We start from the raw sequence: 22,220 nt of genomic DNA, 5'->3' as shown, positions 1-22,220 counted from the left end.
CAAAACGACCAAACGGGTCGTTACAATTTTTTGTAATTTGTATTTTGTGCCTATTATCGGCCCATTATGCTTTGAACAATTTCTATGTCCATGTGCTTGTGTTCTCCAACGACACGCTTCCATTTTCACGTGTTTGTTATTTGGCTAACCTAGAGAAATTTCACTAGTTTAGAAGTTAACTATTTAGATATATGTTAAATTGCAATATTATGAATTTTATCAGATTTTGGTGCGTCTAGATACATACATCTCGAGATAAATTGGGGAAAAGTTAGTTGTACTGTGTTCAAGATACAATGTATACAAGTGAATTCACCTGTATCTGAGATATATAGACAAATCTCGCTCGCCTCCCTTCCATCTCGCACGTCACCTCTCCTATGTATCTGGTATCCCAGTTACATATGACTCACATCATATACATACAGATAATGTGCGTCTAGTGTGATTAGCATGTATATGAGATAAATAGACAAATCCTGCATGCCTCCATCCCGTCTTGCTCGCCACTTTCCTATGTATCTAGTATCCTAGGTACATATGAATTACATCATATACATACAGATACATATATGTAGTGTGTATCTAGTGTGATTAACATGTATTTGGAATACATAGACAAATATCGCTCGTTTCTCTCATATTCTTGCTCGCCTCTCTCGATATTTCAGTGTATCTGGTAGCAAAAAACATATATTTATAATTAAACATGTATATGTTATATTTACTAACTCTCCCTATAGTTTGAAACATGATTGTGTTTTGTTCTTTAAACACCTACCACAATTATTATAGTTATAGACCACCATGTATGTTTTCCATTACAATTTGGAACTTAATCATAGCCATTCAATCTAAACTATTGAATTATTGATAGGCAATTTCAAATAACAAATTTATTTTTTGATTCACAATCACAGATGATTATATAGATTAGAGAAAAGAAATAAAATCACCACTGAAGTTGTCCTCGAATTTCAAAAAGACACCTTAACTTTGCGGGTGTCCTATTACTCACTAAAGTATTTCCAACAACTATAAATACACCCTTTTTACAACTTTTGTAATCTCATAGCTTGTGCATGTGTTTCACCTCAAATAAAATAATATAATTTTATTTTTCTTACTCATTTAATAATGAATTGGGTAAAATCCTAACTCACTCACATTTTGATCCTCAAAATCTTCTGGGTCAAGTCCAAAAGCACAAACAAGTTGTGAATACAAACTCAAAAACTTCAATGTAAACGGGTGCATTAACTAATTTGGGTTTAATAGATACAAATTGTTCGTGAAAATGGTCTTGACTAGTTGTTGCATCGTTGAGGAAAGAATTCAAGGCATTGAGATAATTTTGGAGTTTCAATTGATGGGTTTTTTTTAGCGTCGTACCGATGTAGTGTTAGAGTTTTGCCTTGATTTTCTTATCTTTTTTTAAGTTTATTTTTCCAAAAAGAAAAGACAAAACATTACCATAAATGTTTTTACTTTTAATGAAAGGAAAATATAATTATCTTCCATATTTGGTTTATTCTTTCCTTAAAGGAAAAGTATGGAATGCTATAAATTGAAGATCCCTATTCTCATATCAAAAAAACACAATAGAATACACAATGTAGTCATTTAGAGAGTCTTGTTTATGAAACATATTTATGTTTCTTAATATTAATTTTATTATATGTAGGTCGTTTGACTAAACTATATTAATAATATATTTTTAGCATGCTTTTATTTGTCGTCCTAGTCACTTTTGAACCCAACAAGTAGCTCTATTTTTTGTTGTTGTTGTAGAAGACGAAGATGGAATGAGCAAAAATGGAGTTTTTGCAGAGGTGGAAAATGGAAGATTTGGATATGAGATTTTTGTGGAATCCTTCGTTTTCACTGTTTACATAACAGTGAAGATTTTCACTTAGGAATCCTGTAAAATCTTCTTATATTCTTAAGTAAATATGAAATTGTTCTTCAACAACCACCATGAAAGGCATTGACCAAGAAATCCTCTGTTTCTTGAACTTTTTTAGAAAATGGAGGCTTACAATCTTGCTACGTGGCATTTTTAGATTGATTTGGGGTGATTTTTTTGTCATTCACGCACCCCCAATACGTGAGATTACACCTGCTCTGAGAATGGGTTAAAATGGTGTATTTATAATCGTTAGAAATGGTTTTGTGGAGTAATAAGACATCCACAAAGTTAAGGTGTCTTTTTTAAAATTCGAGACAACTTCAGTGGTGACTTTCTGTCTTTTCTCTATAGATTATTATAAACATATTACAAAGTTCTTGGTCCCATTATGACATATTTTGTTATAATTAATATTTTGCAATTGAAGCAAATTTTGATTTTCGTTTTGCTTGTAATATCTATTTTATAACCACCACATGTTGTCACTTAATTTAATAGGCACATTAGAAATAGACATAATTGATAACACGTTAGCTAGCCTAAGCTTATAAACTATCCGTATGTATAAGTTAAAATTTAAAAAACTATCGTCAATTAGTTTAATCACCAACGCTAGCTAATGGCTCAAAAAGGCACAAAAATTGAACAAAATTTTTAGAAGGGCAATATTTGGATGGAGGGATAAATGACGTTAAAATATATATTGTAAGGCTCATGTTGCCAAAAAAAGCCTTACAACATACATTTTTATTTCGTGTTAAATAGAAACGGGGGAGTATATCTTTATAAAGTAAAGATTATTTTTATTTTCAAATCAAATTATCAATGATGAACAATCATGGTTTTTTAGATAACAAACTATTTCACAAGATATTGAAAGATTAATGACACGAAAGAGACATTTATCTGCTTACACTGCTATTAACAAAATTATAGAAGCTATCTTTTAATACTCTACTACTACTAAAGTAGTATGAATTTAAGTTACGTGCACCGTCGGTTTATTAATTTTTTAACTCCATTAATGAATTAATAATTAAAAAATGATATAATAAGCATGTTATATCTAATTCTTTGAAAATCTTCAACATTTACTACAGTCCCATTACAAATTGCAACTTAACTATAATCATTCAATCCAAATTAATTACGTAATTGATTCACATCCACAAATTAGAAGGACAATTCTTGTGGTATCATTTCAAACTTGATTTACAGACAACCACATATTGTTACTTAAATTGGACAAATACGTGGAAAGTTAGACGTAAGTTAAATTTAAACTTCACTCAAAAATAGCTTATTAAAAATATTTGAGAATTTATGGTTAAATGCTATATATATATATATATATATATATATATATATATATGGACGATATATATAAATTAAATCTTAAATATGTATAGTTAATTATTAGTGTAATAGCCAATAATGCTTTAACTTTTGTGAATTAATAAAATACAAATTCTCAATATCATTAAAGTTTATTTAACATGTTTATTTCCTATGCTTATGCTAGAGCCTAATAAGCGACTAATTAACTTGTACAAATTGAAATAGCTAGGTTGAACAAATCATGACTTTACAAATTGATTTTATTTCTGTATAGATATTTATTGAATCGATGTAAAGATATAAATCAATGTGAACCGTTCACACACGCTATGAAACCATTTTCTCTTCGTATATATATAAAGTGACTCCAAACCTTACCTTACTTTTAAGATTTTTCACAATATAATATTAATAATAAATAAATAAACCAGAAATGGCACAATTGAGAAACAAGGAGGAAAAATTGAGAGAAAAATGGAGTCTCAAAGGCACCACTGCACTTGTTACTGGTGGCTCCAAAGGCATAGGGTGAGTTTCAAAATATCCCCATAAATCTTTCGAAATCATCTACGAAATTTATCGGTAATTTCTAGCTAACTCGTTGTTAAAAAAATCTTAGTTGATTGAATTTTCTTATAACATGTCGGCAATCATAGCCAAATTGGGATAAGAATGGATCTTTTGTTGTTTAGCTACGCAGTTTTGTTTGTTGACATACTTTATATTATTTTTTCATATGTAGGTTGGTATTGGGGTAGAAGGTTAGTAGGGTGGAGAGTTGTCTTGTCTTGCAAATATTTAATCTTGCTGGTGCTTGTCATAGTACTAACCGTACCCTTGTAGTGCTTGTCATATGTTGTTTATTGTGTTTTCAATTATCACACTATTTTATTGTTGTTATCGTTTCTTTCTCGTAGATTTTATACCGTACGTTTTATCAATTGCTATGCTTTCTTCATGTTTTCTTTCACTTTTACTTGAATTTGATGCACTTGAGTCAAGGGTCTTTTGAAAATAGTCTTTCTACTCTCCGAAATAATAGCACGGTCTACATACACTCTGTCTTTTCTAGACCCCACTAAAACCATTTGCCAATTCACATTAAAACATTATATTTTTTAAGTATATAATTTTCTTTTGTGATCATTTGATTTATCGTCATCGTGATCTTGTAATTGTTTTTAGGTATGCTATAGTGGAAGAATTGGCAAATTTTGGAGCAAGAGTATATACATGTTCACGTAATGAAAATGAACTTCAAGAATGCCTTGAAATTTGGAGAAAAAACGGACTTGAAGTTGAAGGTTTTGTTTGTGATTTATTATCTCGTACTGAACGTGAAAAACTTATGAAGACTATTGAAAATATATTTGATGGGAAGCTCAATATATTGGTAAAGACTTTTATTTAATCTCATTGATATTATAGTTCCGTTTTGTTGTGGGATGATTGAGATTCTTTCACTTTTAACTAGAGGTTTCATATTTGAGCTTCTAGATATGAAAACATTTTGTTTGGGATCAGTAGTGCCCCAGAATGGACCCTATAACGTAATAGTCAGATATCAAACATAGGATGAGAAAAAAAAAGAACCACTCTCTATTTTTTCAAAATATAAAAACCACACGTTCTAGGAAACACATTTCCAACGGAATCCATCGAAAATGTGCTTGTGGAAAATTATTTCCGTCAAAAAGTCATGATTTCAAGGGAATTTCTAACATTTTTTTGAAGGACTATGTCAGAAATTAGTCGACTTATCTATAATGTTTCTAATGGATTTTTCGTCAGGCGCTTGATAATTGACTTCTTGAAAATATTTCTGACAGATTTTTCGTTCAAAATCCCAATATATTTATGACTATGGTTTTCCAATGGGAACGTCTATTGAAAATTTACATTTTTCTAGCGGTGAAATAATTTATTTTGCTAGTAGTTTAAGAAATAAAATTAAACTTTTATGGAATTATAATTAGTCGTAACAATTGTTTGACTAATTTTAATTTGTTCATGATTAATTAGGTAAATAATGCAGGAGTAGCTATATATAAGGAAGCTAAAGATTACACAGAAGAAGATTACAACATAACTATGGGAATTAATTTTGAAGCTGCTTATCATTTATCTCAAATTGCTTATCCATTATTGAAGGCTTCTCAAAATGGAAATATTATTTTTGTTTCTTCAACTACTACATTTTCAGCCATGCCTTCTATGTCTCTTTATTCTGCTTCTAAAGGTAATGTTTTCTACTCATCATTTTTACTTTTTCGAGGGTCTTTCGAAAACTGTCTCTCTACCTCTATGAGATAGTGATAAGATATGTGTATGCTCTATCCTCCCAGACCCTACTTATTGAAATTTCACTGAGTATGTTATTATTATTATTGTTGTTTGTTACTGATCTGAATTTGGATAGACAAAATTTTTAAATATGAATATGGAATCTTTAATTCTTTTGAAGTGAAATTTATATATTTAGAAATAGAAATAACCTTGGGATCCTTTGAAGTTGGTATTTCGAAAGTCTTGACCCCTCGACCTTAACTAAATCCATGTACACATCAATGAGGTCTATTAATAAATGGGTCGGGTTGAAGGGTCAATTTTTTGAAATACCAATTTCATGGGGTAACTAAGAAATAAATTAATTCAGGTGTGCATTGATAAATGATTCCAACTTTTTTTTTTTCTAATCCATAAAATGATGATGGTTCCAACTTTAGTGAAGTCCCAACTTTTTTTTATAATTTAAAAATCATATAAAAATAATTAAACTTTAAATGACAAGTGAAAAAATTACAGTTAATAAAAAAGGGTTTAGTTTCGAAATTCAAACACTGCCGCATAAATTGAAACAACAAGGGGACCATACATATTGAAGTAGTTACTGTAATGTTTTAGTTATAAGGAATTACAGGTTTCTTACGTGATATAAATTTAAATTAATAAAGTTAACTATAGATATCGAATAGTTAAAAAGAAATTATAAACTCCCAAAAAACTTCCATTTTATTTATTTTTATAGGAGCAATAAATCAAATAACGATGAATTTGGCTTGTGCGTGGGCCAAGGACAAAATTCGTGTTAATTCAGTTGCACCAGCATTAATTTCAACTCCACTCATTGAAGCAGCAATAAGTGTAAGTTTAAATTTCGAGCTATAGATATGGAAAAAAATCCATAATAATTAGCATTTTCTTGAATAAATTTTGGATTTGTCGGGTTCTCATATGAATATCGGGAAAAAAATTAGTTTACTAACATGGTTGAAATACACACAATATATGGCTTTTGTCATCAATAGACTTTTCCACAAGTTGCATTTTTTCAAATACCCTGTTAATCAGGATTTGTGTTCGATTGTCCATATTGAACATTTCTTGAAAGGAAATCTGCAAGAAAATTATCAACTCCTTTAATATGTTCTATCTTTTAAAGAATAGAACGATAATAAGACCTGCCACCTATGCAATCACTACAAGAAAATGTACTTTAAGCTACAAAATACATTGTAGCTAAATATAAAATTTTCCGTAGCTAAACACTTTAGCTACATTATTTTGTTTCGTAGCATGCGTAGCTAGATGTAGCGTGGCTAATAGTTAGCTACAAACTTTACATGGTCCGTAACTAAGATTTTATACTTATAACTACAAAATAAAATTGTTTATAGCTGCAATGGATACAGACTTTTGCCATGAAAAATATACTTATAGCAAATTATTTTATTCTTGTGCCACGTTAAATAAAATTTGTATCTATCTTTATAAAGTAGCCATAAGAGGTTGTATTGTAGCAAAAGATTCAATTTATTTGCCACGAATATTTAAACTTTGTAGCTAGTTCTATAACTGATCTCGTGGCAATAATACTTATATTTAGTTATGAATCAAAAAATTCATAGTTATAACTCAATGTATTTGCCACAAATTTTTTTATATTGTAACTAAAAATTCATATATCTAGCCATGAAGCTTAAGAAAAACTATTTGCTATAAAAAGTATTTTTTTTAGCCATGTTCTCTATACGTGGCAATTATAGGAGTATAGATATAGCTACAAATTTAAAATTTCATAACTAAAATTTCACACTTCATTGTCACAAGATATAAATTGTAGCTAAAAATTATAAATTTTTTAACAAGATATTTTTGTGGCAATTATATATGTGGGAATTATATACTCTTCACAAGATATTTTTGTGGTAATTATATATGTTTTTCAACCTAATAAAAAAAAATCATAGCTAGCTACAAATTCATACAATGTAGTTTCTATTTAACATGAAATTTATATTTAAAATGTGCGAAATATATTGAATTGTATAATAAATACAATACATGGAGAAAAGACTTTATAAAGATTTAACAATGTCATTCAAAATAGTGAAACATCATTCAAACATATAAATATTATTTTACAAGACATAATAGCTATTTTTGTCTCGTCAATTTTGATGCTCTCATCACTTCTTCACAAGCTACAAAAAAAACAGTTAACTATTACATAAGAAAATGACACAATAAAATATTTAATTAAATTATTAATATGATTTTAAAAATAAATAAATGAAAGCTATAAAAAAGAAACATTACTTACGTTTAGAGTATTATTTGTTTGTCGACCTTGAGCTTCAATCATCATTTGAAATTTCTTTTCCCACCTTTTACTCAACTCTTCTAATTTGTTATCTGTTTCTTTCTTCATTTCTTCAATTTGTTCCTTAGCTTCTCTTTTGACTTCTTCCACACGCTCGTTTGATTTTTTTCTGGTTGATTCTAATTGCTTTATGAATTGTACCTTTGTTGGTCTACCACCAAAGTATTCACTAATATTTTTTCCGAGGCCATATGCACGAAGATATCCATTTTTTTCCATCCCAAGTACTTTTTCAAAGATATCATCATCATTTAGAGAAATTTCTCCATTTTGTTGTTGTTTTTTTAATTGGTCAAATTGATCCTACAATCAAAAGAATCTAACACTATATATGGAAATAAATAATTACTAACCAGATAAAGAGGAAAGTTAACATATTAAAATTACCATGGCATCTTGTTGAAAAGAATCTACTTGTTTTCCTTTTTTCCTCTTGCGAGATTCCATGAAAACTTCAACACGAGAAGGAGTTTTTCCGTCTTTTGCCTATAAAAATAACAATCATTATTGTTAGTTAAATTTAGAAAATGCAATAAATTCTTCTAACTTTATTCTAAATATTATTTTGTGTACCATTTCATGTCTAAGTCTTGCATAACTTTTGGTTCCAATATATGGAGGTAAGGAGCGTTTCGATCTATTCGATTTGTTTTGCATACTTCTCTTCTGAATAAAGATTAAAAAACAATAATAAACATTAGTTTCCTTAATTGATAAAATAAAACTATTTCTTTAATAAAATAATATTTTTAATCTAATACATCATACCTGAAAATCAGCATCACTCCAAAGATTAACCAAATATTTCCAGTCATCGATGCTAACACGTTTAGGATTATGCCGCAAGCGAAGTTGATAAGATGCTTTTGAATCAAAATACTTACTTTTCATTTTGTGTCTATAGTCTCTATAAAGGTCACTCATATGACCAATGATTGCATATTTTCTATCCTCAAACACATCAAAACTAAATTTTTCCTACAAAAAATATATTAAATATAATTTTATGATAATATATTCTAATAGTTTAATTGTAAAAACTTAAAGAAAATTATAAACTGTTTTAGTTTATTCTTACCAATATGATGTCCCACATGTGGTCAATCTTGTTTTCCTCAATTTCTTTCCAACCATTTACTTTTAAAGGACAACTCCGGCTTCTAACTGTTTGTCCCAAAAACCAAATAAATTGAGTTGCATTCTCACCAATAGCTTGATTATCCTCATCAAATTGTACAGATAATCTTTGTCCTTCCGATAAGTTGATTGTTTTTATGCATCGTGTAGGCCCTCTAGTTTTTTTTTTTCACCACGTTGGGACCTAAAATTGAAGATTAAATAAATAAAATTAAATAAAAATATCTTTATTTATAAGAATATATATTAATAACAATAAAGTATACCTGTTGCATTTGATGATTGATGTTCTTCCATAACTATAACCTCTTCGGACACATCATTGCTAGGAATACTTTCTTCAAGAGATGTACTTATAACAATACCACAATCCTTTGGTAATGTGTAAATCTCGAAAGACTTACCTTTATGCATTTTATAACTAACAATCATGTCTCTAACATCTGAATCTGTCACGACCCAAAAATGGAAGTGATGGCACTCGTCTTATCCCACCAAGACAAGTCAGCCTAACACTCACCCATTACAATAAAATGCGGAAATTTCATAATTAACTCAAAAATACCCACCCCCCAAAATCTGGTTGTCACGTGTACAAGCCTCTAAAGTATTACAATAGATTTGAAAGAAAACGTAAGTCTTAAATGATGTTGTCTCTAAAATAGAACAATATCATAAATAGGAGTAAGAAAGTCCGTTGAGATGACAAACAGCTACCTCACAAGTCTCCAAGAAGCCTCGGAAAATAAGAGAATGGAAAGTACCACAAAATCCAGGCTCGTAACCTACAAAAATTTGTAGAAGCAAGGGGTAAGTACCAAACCACACGGTACTCAGCAAGTACACCTCTAAACGCAAGCTAAGAAAATAGAATACGGGTACTCCTTACACCCCAAGCAAACCTCCACAACTACAACCTGCATAAAACCAGCCCAACCTAACAGTTCATAGTTTACATAGCACCCAGCTCAACAACAATCATTTTAACAATTACATATCCTTAACAACAAACTCAATATTCATCAATCACAACTTTCATAAAAAAGCACTCACAAATATCAACAACACACAAGATCAAGTTTATCAAATAGAGGTAATCAAACATCAAGTACTTTCCAACCACCAATAAAGCACATAATCATCAAGAATGAAGGATGTCATGGGATGCAATGCAATATGACACCATGAAATGATATGCCTCAGAATACCAAGTACTTTCTCAACCGTATATACATGATACTCCTCGAAAATACATCGAGAGTTCATTACCCATGGGGGACTCGCGAGGTCCATATACCGATACGGACGATCTCCACATGTCTGTGCGGACGATCTCAACGCACTATCATAAATCAAATAAATTTCGCACGGACGATCTCCACGTGCCCAAATTATAATCTTAACATCTCACCATCCCCAGCACGGATGATCTCCACGTGCCCAACTTATACTCAATCTCATGTCAATGCATGTGCACAATATGATTTCAATAAAAGGGATGATGCATCTCAATCAAATATCAATATGATATCTAATCACCTCAGCTATCACCAGTATACATGTTCAATAAAGAACATAATCACACATAATAAATCAAGTCAATAACATGAAATCAACTAATGCACATATGCTTGGCATTCTCGAATTACAATCCGCATTCTATAGTAACAAACTTTCCCTTTTATAACACCGGTACTCGTACCAATGCCCGTCACAAACAATTCTCAACACATCACATACAAACAATTAATCACATTGCTTTTTATTACCCCTTGTTCATTATTAGAATTAATCAATGTGGACAAGTCAACCCATCACTAAGTCTCATTACCTCCAAACACATATTACAAGGAAACACACGAATTCCATACACTTAACAAGGGTTTAGAAATCCACTTGCCTCAAATCATCGAACAATCACTCCGACTCTTGAGTCTTCCCTTTCGTTAGGCTTCCAAATCAATGCAATCTATTCAAATAATTAATCACAATCAATTTTCAAAACTAACAACCATCATATTACTATAGGTCTAGCCTAGACCCAAAAACTTACACAAACCTAAAATCAAGTTCCTAAATTTTGATGTCAATTATCATGTCAACCCTCATACTTCCAAATTTCAAGTCTAGGGTTAAGTTTTCATTCTCCAATTCCACAACTCTAATGATATTTATATATACAATGTCCTTAATATTTAATTTCTTATCTCAATATATATAAAACTTGAATCGTGATATGATATTGTATAATAAAAATTCAACCACGAAAGATAAATATATACCAACTATCATGTATCTAGACCCGTAACTATAGAATATTATGCACAAGTAAAATCCTTTGTCATTAATCCAATACCACCCATCATGCTCTTCCAATCGTTATCCTATAATTCTAAGAGTAATTACTCGATCATCAACCATGGAATTTGTCTCCAACTTTTTAATAACATCAACAATAGCAAAAGAAGGGGAAAACGACAAAAATGTACTCGTTCACAATTATGCAACCGATGTAACCCCATTACCCTCAATCAAACATATAATAATAAATTTCTACATCTACATTATTTTATAATTATTACAAGAGATAATTACTTAACAATTTAACATACCCAATTCAATAACCCCCTGTTGCACAGAAACCCATTTTTTTCCAATTTCAAATCTCTATTCAATTATAAATTAATAATATTAATTCTCTCCTCCCTCAATCAATTAGTATATGTAAAAGTAATATTGAAGCTTGATTAAACGTTTTACCTGGAGAAGTTTTTTTATCAATTATGTCGGCATCAAGGTTGAGTTCTCTCACACGATAGTTTCAGCCGCAACTAATTATATTGGGATAAAATAATAATAACCTCCCTTTAATTTAATTCAGTTTTTACATATTAACTAAATCATGGGTTTGACCCATTAACCACAAATTAAATAAATTACTTAAATATTAACCCATTAATTATATAATTGTTACTAAAAGAGAGTAATTAAAATTTCTATTCAAATTTACGGAAAGGGTATTTTTGTGAAAGAGAGAGGACCAGTTCTCAGAATGACCTGACGGGTCATTACAAAATCATCACGACATTCTACTAATCCATCATAATCATTGATAGTCCTATCACCTCTCAAATAAAAAAAAAATTCCCCTATAAAATATCAAATTTACATTGTTTCTTTAAATCATCCAACAAGTTAAAGTAACTAACAAAATCAATGTCCATACTTGTTTTAATCAAGTGACCACTTACATATTTTCTAGAGGGGGAGAATATAAAATAACCATCATAATTATAGCTAATTTCTATCTCATCCTGAGTGTCAATGCTTCCTACGAAATTATTAAATACGAGTTACCTATATATATGATTTTGTAAATTTCTCTAATTGAAATAATAATAAAAATTTAATATGTAGAAACTTATATTACCCTGATAAACAAGTTCCTCAACATGTTGTTTGGGGAGATTTTCTTTGATCGACGTCGTTTTAGAACTCTTACGAAATTCCACAAATTTCACATCATCATTAACAATCAAGCAATTATTTTTTTTCCGAAGACCATTCCTGCCCATATCTTATTGCAAACAAGTATTTGTAAGATATAAAAATATATTTAATAATCAATTTTGAAAAAAATTATAAAAACAAAAAAAAACATGTAACTCAAAATCAATACATGGATACATATTTAATAAAATAAAGAATTCATGTATAAACAATATAATCAACCAAGAGTAAGTGTCTTGCTAATGTATCGTTTCATTGATTAAAATATTATATACATAATATTAAAAAAGTGAAAAAAAATTTAAAAAAATGATAGAAATAAAAAAAAATAGAAGAAGAAGAACGTACTTGTGTTTAGACGTTACTGCAAAATGTCACAACACCAAAAAATGAAATTGGAATATGTATTAAAATAAAGAGAATTAGTGATGTTAGGGTGATTTTACTTCCTTTTGGGTGCTAGTGTTATTACGTTTTGTCTTATTAAAATAGGAAAAGAAAGAGCTAATTTAGGCATAAAATAATGAGCGGGAAAAAGTTTGGAGGGAAATATTTTTACTTCTATTTTGATTTTTGTGTTATTAATTATGTGGTGTTTCTTTCAAAATAGATATAACACATTACTTTTAATAAATTATAGGGAATTTTCTGTGTATTCGTGGATTTCCCTCCTAATAACTAGAATACTAATAAAAAGTTTCATCACTTATTTAATTAATTAATGTTATTTAAAATCTAAAATTGATATGTAATTTTTTTTAATTAGCTAGGACTTTATCATATCCAAAGCTATTTTTCTCTTGGCGAAGAGAATTTTGTTGTCAATTCAATGATAAATATGATTAATGGAATTTTTCTATTTAGTTACAATATTTGGTTGTCACTAAAATTTATTTTTTTTAGTAGTGTTTAGTGTGCGTTTGATCATGTTTTATTGTGAAATTTGAAAAAATCATAGTTTTTATTTTTAAAGTGAATAAATATTTTGTGTTGGTCAAAGTGAATTTTTTCTCTCTTTAGAACAGAATGACTCGTCCAAATATTGGCCTAAGAATGAAAAAAAAAAGTGAAAACACCTTTTTTGTTGTTTTTTTTTGAAAATTCTAGAATTCAACTTCAAGTTAGATTCCAAATTTTTATGGTCAAATATGTTTTTTAGAGTTCAACTACCAAAAAGTGAATAAATTGCATGGCCAAACGCTCATATATATTGAGAATACAAAGATAAGAATTAACTATGTTATTAATATAATAATATTTTATATTTGAAAGGGAAAAGGGTCGAAAAAATACTTCAACTTTGGCCGAATATGCTGTTATGACACCAAACTTTATGGAGGACATTTTACCCTCCCCCCTGCACTATTTAATAATATATTTTAAAGGTATATATGTGCCCACGTGGACACATTACTATTTATAATTATGCAATATTTATGATTTCCACGTGGGCACATATATACCTTTAACATACACTATTAAATAGTGCAGGGGGGTAAAAGGTCTTTTCAAAGTTCAGTATTGTTACAACAAATTCGGTCAAAGTTCATATATATTCCAAACATTTTTCCCTATTTGAAACTTACAAATATATTTATCTGTAAAACTGAATTAAACTGAACAATGAGCTCCTATTATTACACCAAACTATGTTGTTTTGATACAATAAGTTCGAATCAAATAACAATTCTCAAAGCACTTGTCAAGATGAAGTTTGTGGCGAAATTAGTGAAGTCGATTTTATTTAAAATTTGATATAATTAATTGAGCATAACTCATATATATATATATATATATATATATATTAAGATCTTGTAAGATAGAATGTATAACATCTCTAATTAAATTAGTTATATAAATGTATTGTTCGATAGAAAAGGTTCGGAAAAAAAAAACATGTAGCACCCCAAAATTTACGTACGTTTCACCCCGTATCAGATAAAATGTCTCACCTTAATTGTGCTCACACTTTTAAAAAAATCAATAATAAATAATATTGTAGTTATCTTTTTCGTCAATTGATAAATTATTTAATTAATTTGATAGTTATGAAATTTGAACAAAAGAAAATTACATATATTATTTCCTTTGGTTTTTTTACCTATCCAGTTTGGACGTTTCACGTTTATTAAAAAATGATTGATATGATTATTTTACAAAAATATCCATATTCATTGATCGATGTTTAGGTCTTGATTTTTTTTAGAAATAAGTAATTAATATTAAAGGTAAAACATGATTTTTTTTTGTATTTTTTTTAAGTAAAAAATGAAAGAAAAAACAATATAATTATATATTTACATATACATTGGGAACCAAAGTGTATGTCGTACAACTTTGACATATATATGTACATTTAATAGGTGAAAGAAAAATGTACATATAATAGTTTTAAATGTAAAATATTCTAAATAAGGCACAACTAAACCTACTTTATTTTGATAGAATATATTGGCTTTTATTAGTTATTTCTTCTTTTTTCTATGAAAAAAATCCCCAAATCCCTAAATTTGAGAGACAAAGTTTACACTACATCTCTCTCAAAATTCAAAGCACAAAGCTCAAGTGAACCTTCATCTCTTTGATTTGTCTTTCAAAGTTCAAGTTCAACCTTATTATCATCTCCTCCTGCATCATCACATCAAGGGTAAGTTTATTTCCTCTTCGTCTATCTAAAATTCTTTTGTAGCAAATTTTACTTTAACTTGTTTTCTCATCATATTTTAAAATGGATTGTTTATTACTGGACCATAGAGGATATGTTAAGAATGATAAGATAGATGCTCTATTTGATAGTTTATCTCAGCCAAATTCTTTGTTTGAATCGAAATTATACTCTTCTATCTACTATAATCGAATGTAACGACTAGGATCAGATGCTCAAGCTCATTTTAAGAACTGAACAGTCAGCTTTTGTTGTTTACTTTTTATAATTAAGATGCCAAATCAAAATACAAAAGTGTAGCAGTAGGAAATGAGCCTTTTAAATATCTTTGCATTTTCAATATTCGCATGTTTGTTTCCATCTGTTGGCCATTCTACTTCTCCGACTATGATTTTTCTGTTGGGAAAGCTAGCTGAAGGGACAGGATTTGAGTCAGGGGAGTAGTAATGTATGTGTTTAAAGAAACAACTGCTTTCACCTCTGGCCCTAATTCAACATGGTTGATGGCTTCTTGAACATTTCACAGAGCTGGAAAAGTGAAATGTAGATAAGTTCCATTGTATTTTTGAAGAAAAGGCTCATTTCCAAGTGTACTTAATGTCACAATCATACACTTAAACTTGTCAACAAAAGCTTTCTCCTACCAACTTTGACATTAAGTGGACAATAGTATGAATGTGATTTAGTTATTTCGAGAGTCGATTTATTGAAAGCAACCTCTCTACCTCCTAAAATATGGACGATGAACTCAACAAACACTTAATAATATATTCTCACCTTCTGCCCCTCTTCATTCTATTGTTTTTTTCTGTTCCGGGAGGTTTTTATGCTAACACTATCTTTATCTGTTTGTTTCTTTGTAGGAAATTTGAAAATGGATAAGACTTGGATGCGTTGTACTGATACATCGAGTGATGTTTATTTAAAAGGAGTTGATAATTTTCTTCAATTTGCCTTTCAAAACTCCGAAGTAGAAGGTGAAATTCCTTGTCCTTGTACACAATGCAATAATGTTTCCAACGGGTCGAGAGATGAAGTGAAGGAACATTTAATACTTTTTGGGATAGTCAAAGGATACACACGTTGGCTTCAACACGGAGAATTTGCACCAAAAAAGAAAATCATTAATCAGGATGCAGAAGGAAAAGAGCAAGGCGAACCATCTCAAAAGAAATGAAAAGAGCGAGATGACGATATGTTTGAAATGATTTATGATGCTGCTGGTCCCAAAATAATGGATAATTCTAGTGGAGTAAAGTTTCAACAAGGTGATGCTTCAGAACCTACTTCCAAAATTTTCAAATTATTGGACGATGCTTCACAACAACATTATTCAGGCTGTGATACATTCTCTAAGTTATCACTAATTGTGGAATTGTTCCAAATCAAATGCCTTCATGGTTTGAGTGATAAAGCAACCGATAGCATATTGAAATTGATCAAACGAGCACTTCCTTCTCGTGAAACTTTACCAGAGTCATTCTATGGAGCAAAAAAAATGATTCAAAATTTAGGTCTTCGGTATGAAAAGATATATGCTTGCGAGAATGATTGTATGTTATTTTGAAAAAAAATGCAAAAGCTGAATCTTGCTTGGTTTATGGGGAGTCTAGGTGGAAGTCAGTGGAAGGCCAAACAACTGATGGAGCTATTCAAGGAAACAATGAGAACAAAGTTCCTCGAAAAGTATTACGTGACTTTCCCTTGAAACCAAGATTGCAGAGGTTGTTTGTGTCATCAGAAATTGCTTCAGACATGACATGGCATCATGATCAGCGCTTAAAAGATGGGGTTCTAAGACATCCAGCAGACTCTGAAGCATGGAAACATTTTGATACAACTAATCCTGGTTTTGCTAGAGATCCACGTAATGTTAGACTTGGATTAGCATCTGACGGGGTAAATTCTTTTGGTAACTTAAGTGTTTCTCATAGCACTTGGCCAGTGATTATTACTGTATATAACTTACCCCCTTGGATGTGCATGAAGCAACCCTATTGCTACTTGTCTTTGTTGATACCTGGTCCTAAAGCCCCTGGAAATGATATCGATGTGTACTTAGAACCATTGATAGATGAGTTCCGAGAATTATGGTATTATGGAGTCGATACATTTGATGCTTCAAGAAAAGAGAACTTTTGTATGCGAGCAGCACTCTTATGGACTATCAATGATTTTCCAGCTTATGCAAACTTGTCTGGATGGAGCACAAAGGGAGCTTTGGCTTGTCCTTCATGCAACAAAGACACTTCATCTACTCGATTGAAGTATGGTCGTAAGTTTTCTTACATGGGTGCTCGGAGATTTTTAGCATCTAATCATAAGTGGCGGAGTAATAAATGTGATTTCAATGGAGAAGTTGAAAGAAGACCTGCTCCAAATATTCTATCAGGAGATGATGCTGTACGCCAACTGCTTGCTTTGGGAGACATGAAATTTGGTAAGACCCAGAAAAAAAGCAAGTACGAAAAAAGTAAAGGCATACATAACTGGAGAAAAAAAAGCATTTTTTTTAGGCTTCCTTATTGGAAAAATAATTTAATACGCCATAATTTGGATGTGATGCATATTGAAAAAAATGTGTGTGATAATATTATTGGGACATTACTAGATATTGAAGGAAAAACAAAAGATAATTTGAATGCTCGTCGCGATTTGAAGGAAATGGGTATAAGACGAGATTTACATCCAACTTATAGAGATGGAAGATGGTATTACCCAACAGCATGTTATTCTTTATCACGAGATGAGAAGTCTAAAGTATGCAAGTTCTTGAAAGTGGTTAAGGTTCCAAATGGTTATTCTTCCAATATATCACGGTGGGTGAAGTCAGAGGATCGTAAAATTAATGGATTAAAGAGTCATGATTCACATATTTTATTGGAACAACTACTTCCTCTTGCAATTCGTGGAGTCGTGCCAAGCAATGTCTATGATGCTATCACCGAGTTAAGTATTTTATTCAAAGAATTGTGTTCGAAAACACTAAGGGTTGATGTGTTGGATCAACTTGCAGCTCAAATTCCAATAACACTGAGCAAATTAGAAAAGATATTTCTACCAGCATTTTTTGACGTTATGGTTCATTTAGTCATTCATCTTCCAAGAGAGGCTAAGCTTGGCGGACCTGTACAAAATAGGTGGATGTATCCTATTGAGCGGTATGTTTTAAATTTATAATTTTGATTTTATTTTATGTTGCTTGTTAATTTATCTTGTTAAAAAGAAGTTTGAGTAATATGTTATATCACGCAGATTTTTACGCATATTGAAATGTTATGTTCGTAATAGAAATCATCCGGAAGGGTATATGGCAGAAAGGTATATTGTTGAAGAATGTATAATACTTTGCTCAAGATATTTACATGGAAGTGCAAAATGGCATAATCGAATGGACAAGAATCATGAAGTTGATCATGCTGAGAAATATAATGGATTATCAGTATTTGAACAAAAGGGTTCTCCTTTATTAAGAGATACATCAAGAAATCTTGAAGAATCTGAGCTAAAACAAGCTCATCTTTATGTCTTGAGAAATTGTGAAGAAGTTCAACCATTTCTACGGTATGTTTTGTTAGCTTTCCCTCATCTCTTACCGTTATTTTTGAAGTTACCTCGTAATAAAAAATTCATTAATGATTTTTTTGTTTAACATTGTTCTAAGTGAGCATGTTGTGCATTTGCCAAAATAGATTTCTCATTTATCTGAATCATGTACTATTCTTTCCATGAAAAATCCAGATTCTTTAGTTTTTGATAGTAAAGTCTCATTACCTAACATCATCAATTTCATGACATGAAAAACAATGGAGCCAAATGGTCTCCTACTGTTTTCATTTTCATAACCTCTGCTAGTATAAGGAAATAGTGACAGAGATTTTTACTTTTTATATAATTAACATTTATTGTATAACAGTGAATATGAGCAGAGCAATAAGAGCATGAGCTTTGATGATTGGTTTTTCCATCGAGTAAGTTTTTACTTATAACATATTAAATTTGTAATACTTATTTATTATCATTGATTAATTGATTTTTTGTATAGATTGTCCAAATGCGCAAAGAAGAAAATTCACTTGCAAGCTGTGAATTGTATTCTTTAGCTAGAGGTCCTTTTGATGGAGTTCAAAGATTCAAGGGGTATGAAATAAATGGTTTTAGATTTCATACTAAACTACTCGAGGAAAAGAGGAAGACGCAAAATAGTGGCGTTTTAGTAAAAGGAGTGGTGAATGGTCAAAATATCAATTACTATGGCGTTCTAACTGAAATAGTAGAACTTCAATATTTCGGAGGTAAGCGCATTGTTTTGTTTAAGTGTGATTGGTGGGATGTTGATAATAGTGGAAATGGAGTGAAAATAGATAAACATGATTATGTTAGTGTTAACAGTAAGAGAAAATTAGCTACAAATGAACCATTTGTACTTGCATCTCAAGTAGAACAATTTTTTTATGTTAAGGATAATCTTCATCCCAATTGGTCAATTGTTTTGAATGGTCATTCTAGTTACTTTACTGGAGGTGCTATTGATGAAGAGACCTTTTAACAAGATGCTTGTAATGATTTCTCGCATAGATTTGAGGATGCTGAAGACTTCATAAATTGGAAAAGAAATGATTTGGATGTTATTAGCACTGATGTTACTGTAGCTGATGATATCACTGAAGACAACGAATCAGAATCAGAAGCTGATGATGAAGATTTATTATTGTAAATATTTGGAAGTCTTATTTACTTTTATTTACTTTTGAGAATTAATTTTTATTTTAATAAGTTACTCCAACTATATGTGAATTAGTATTATTATTTAGTTGAAATATTATTATTTACAGGTATACGTTGATGAAGTTTTCAATTACATGGAAAAAAATTGTTATCAATATACTAAAATTGTTATCAATTTTTCAGAACACTTTTTGACCACTAGACCATAAATATTCTAAATATTAATGGTTTTAAAGGGGATTTTTTTTCTCAAACTATTGACATCCATTGTTCCCTATCCTTTTTCTGTTGGGATACTCTTCGTTCCTATATCATTTTGTCATGACAAATTATTATACTATTAAGTTAATTATTGCCACATTTTTTGGTACTCGAAACAAAATGTTAATTATGTTATAATTTTTTATTTTAAATTTATTTTTATGAGTAAAATTTTACTATTGCTCCAACTAGTTTCAACACAATCATGAAAAAACTTAATCATTAACTATAAAATTTTATCATCGTAAATAATTTATGACTATCTTTTAGTATGCTTCAAATTTTTGAACTTGAAAAATATTTATTTAGCTATGAGTTTTTCTTCCAATAATTTATAGTGGCTAAAAAGTTATTATTAGTATGGAAAATTTATATTTATGATGAAAAATCACAGTGTTATAAAATTTCATTCCGGCAAAAAATTTATGGCTATATCTTATAGTTATTGCCACAATTTTTTTATAACTTAAAGCAAACTTATTTATTTAGCTACAAATGTTTCTTCAAATAATTTATTGTGGCTAAAAGTTATTATTACTATGAATTTACGGCAAATAATATTGAATTGCTGCGATTTTATATTATAGCGAAAACTCTATGGCTATTTCATTTAACTATAGCTACAATAGTTTATAACTTGAAGTAAAAGTATTTATATAGCTACAATATTTTGTGTCAAATAATTTATTGTGGCTAAAGGGATACTATTGCTACAATGACTTTTATCGCGTGACAATAACGTATAATTAGCTATAACTCTTTGTTGTAACAGTAAAATTATAGCTATTTAGGTCATTATTGCCACAATTTTTAGCAATTATAGCAAAAGTAAGGATTTAGCTTTATCAATTTAATTGTCGTGGCTATGAAATTTGACGAATTTTTTGATAGTAATAGCTACGATTTTCAAATTCATAGCTTAGATTTCGTAGCTATAAATACATTTTCTTGTAGTGAATCTTCTGTATTGCGGTTCTGATGAGAGTTTGTTTGATATTAATCCTGATACCTGCGTATTATCAGTTCTAATAACGAATTTTTTTGGTAATAGGAATGCTGAAAATTTTCTAATACCTCTAACAATAGCTAATAATTCTTTCTCATTAGTGGAATACTTTGTTTCTGAAAATTTTGTCATCAATACTTTTTTCATCTAAAATCTTAGACCAAGCACTTTAATTCTCTAAAATAAATATTTTTTGTTTCTCAGAAACTCATCAAACATGCTATAATTAAAATAATTGATTTTTTTTATATCTATTATTTTTTTAATGTTCTACTTTATTGCAGAAAAATCCTCGACAAAAAGAAGAAATAGATAAATATATTTCTCGAACTCCAATGGGCCGGATCGGAAAGCCCGAAGAAATTTCAGCCCTAATAGCCTTCCTTTGTTTCCCTGCGGCCTCATATATAACGGGCCAGATTATATGGGCCGATGGTGGATTCACTGCTAATGGTGGATTTTAAATAGGGAACTTTTGGAAATAGCCATTATAATAAATTTAATTATGCTCCATAGCTATAGTTTGCATATTTACGAGTTGTAGCTACAGTTTAAGCTACCTCGTTTGTATAATTCGCGGGTACATTTGTATAATTCAATTATTTTTGTATAAACTCGAAATAACGAATTGATACAATTACAAACATCTGAAGAGTAAACAGCTATACAATTTATATTATACAAAATTACATTATACAAAAGTTATACAAATGATATTACACAAATTCCGAATTATACAAACGTGCGAATTATACAAAAATAAAAAGTTGAGCCGCGTAATTATAGCTAAAAGTAAGTCGCGGATTATAATTAAGGCAAACTATAGCTATGTTAACTAATTAACTAATATATGTTTGCTTATACACGTAATTTTCTCTTTTAAGAAAAAATTGCCTTATTAATATATGTTTATATTTGGATTTTAACCCCTTTTCGGGAGTTTTCACCTTTTAGCTTTCTCTCGATGACTCAAATTCATAATCATATTAATATATGTTATTTC

General features: G+C 29.9%; 3 protein-coding genes across 4 annotated transcripts in view; 2 read left to right on the top strand and 1 right to left on the bottom strand.

Annotated features, from left to right (window-relative positions):
* Nucleotides 1-22,220, bottom strand: part of LOC125807086 (rhomboid-like protein 15) — a 103,583-nt gene that overhangs the window by 43,537 nt on the left and 37,826 nt on the right. The gene's annotated exons all lie outside the window — the stretch shown is intronic.
* LOC125807103 (tropinone reductase 1) overlaps nucleotides 1-22,220 on the top strand; it is a 177,143-nt gene that overhangs the window by 146,926 nt on the left and 7,997 nt on the right. The window lies entirely within an intron of this gene.
* LOC125807106 (tropinone reductase 1-like) lies at nucleotides 1,806-21,681 on the top strand. The gene is made up of 6 exons (XM_049486879.1): nucleotides 1,806-1,820; nucleotides 3,705-3,775; nucleotides 4,433-4,640; nucleotides 5,270-5,486; nucleotides 6,276-6,391; nucleotides 21,502-21,681. The coding sequence occupies exons 1-6, from the start codon at nucleotides 1,806-1,808 to the stop codon at nucleotides 21,679-21,681; spliced, it is 807 nt and encodes a 268-aa protein (XP_049342836.1).

Source organism: Solanum verrucosum, unplaced genomic scaffold, assembly GCF_900185275.1.
Source record: "Solanum verrucosum unplaced genomic scaffold, falcon-dt-bn FXZP01000196.1, whole genome shotgun sequence".
Lineage (NCBI taxonomy): Eukaryota > Viridiplantae > Streptophyta > Magnoliopsida > Solanales > Solanaceae > Solanum > Solanum verrucosum.
Note: the sequence above shows the minus strand (reverse complement) of the source record. Positions and strands in the feature narration are given on the sequence as shown.

Bases quoted from the DNA above. Each gene is read 5' to 3' on its own strand.
- LOC125807106 (XM_049486879.1), top strand. The intron at 3,776-4,432 runs GTGAGTTTCAAA...AATTGTTTTTAG, and splicing joins GGTGGCTCCAAAGGCATAGG to GTATGCTATAGTGGAAGAAT. The intron at 6,392-21,501 runs GTAAGTTTAAAT...ACTTTATTGCAG, and splicing joins TCATTGAAGCAGCAATAAGT to AAAAATCCTCGACAAAAAGA.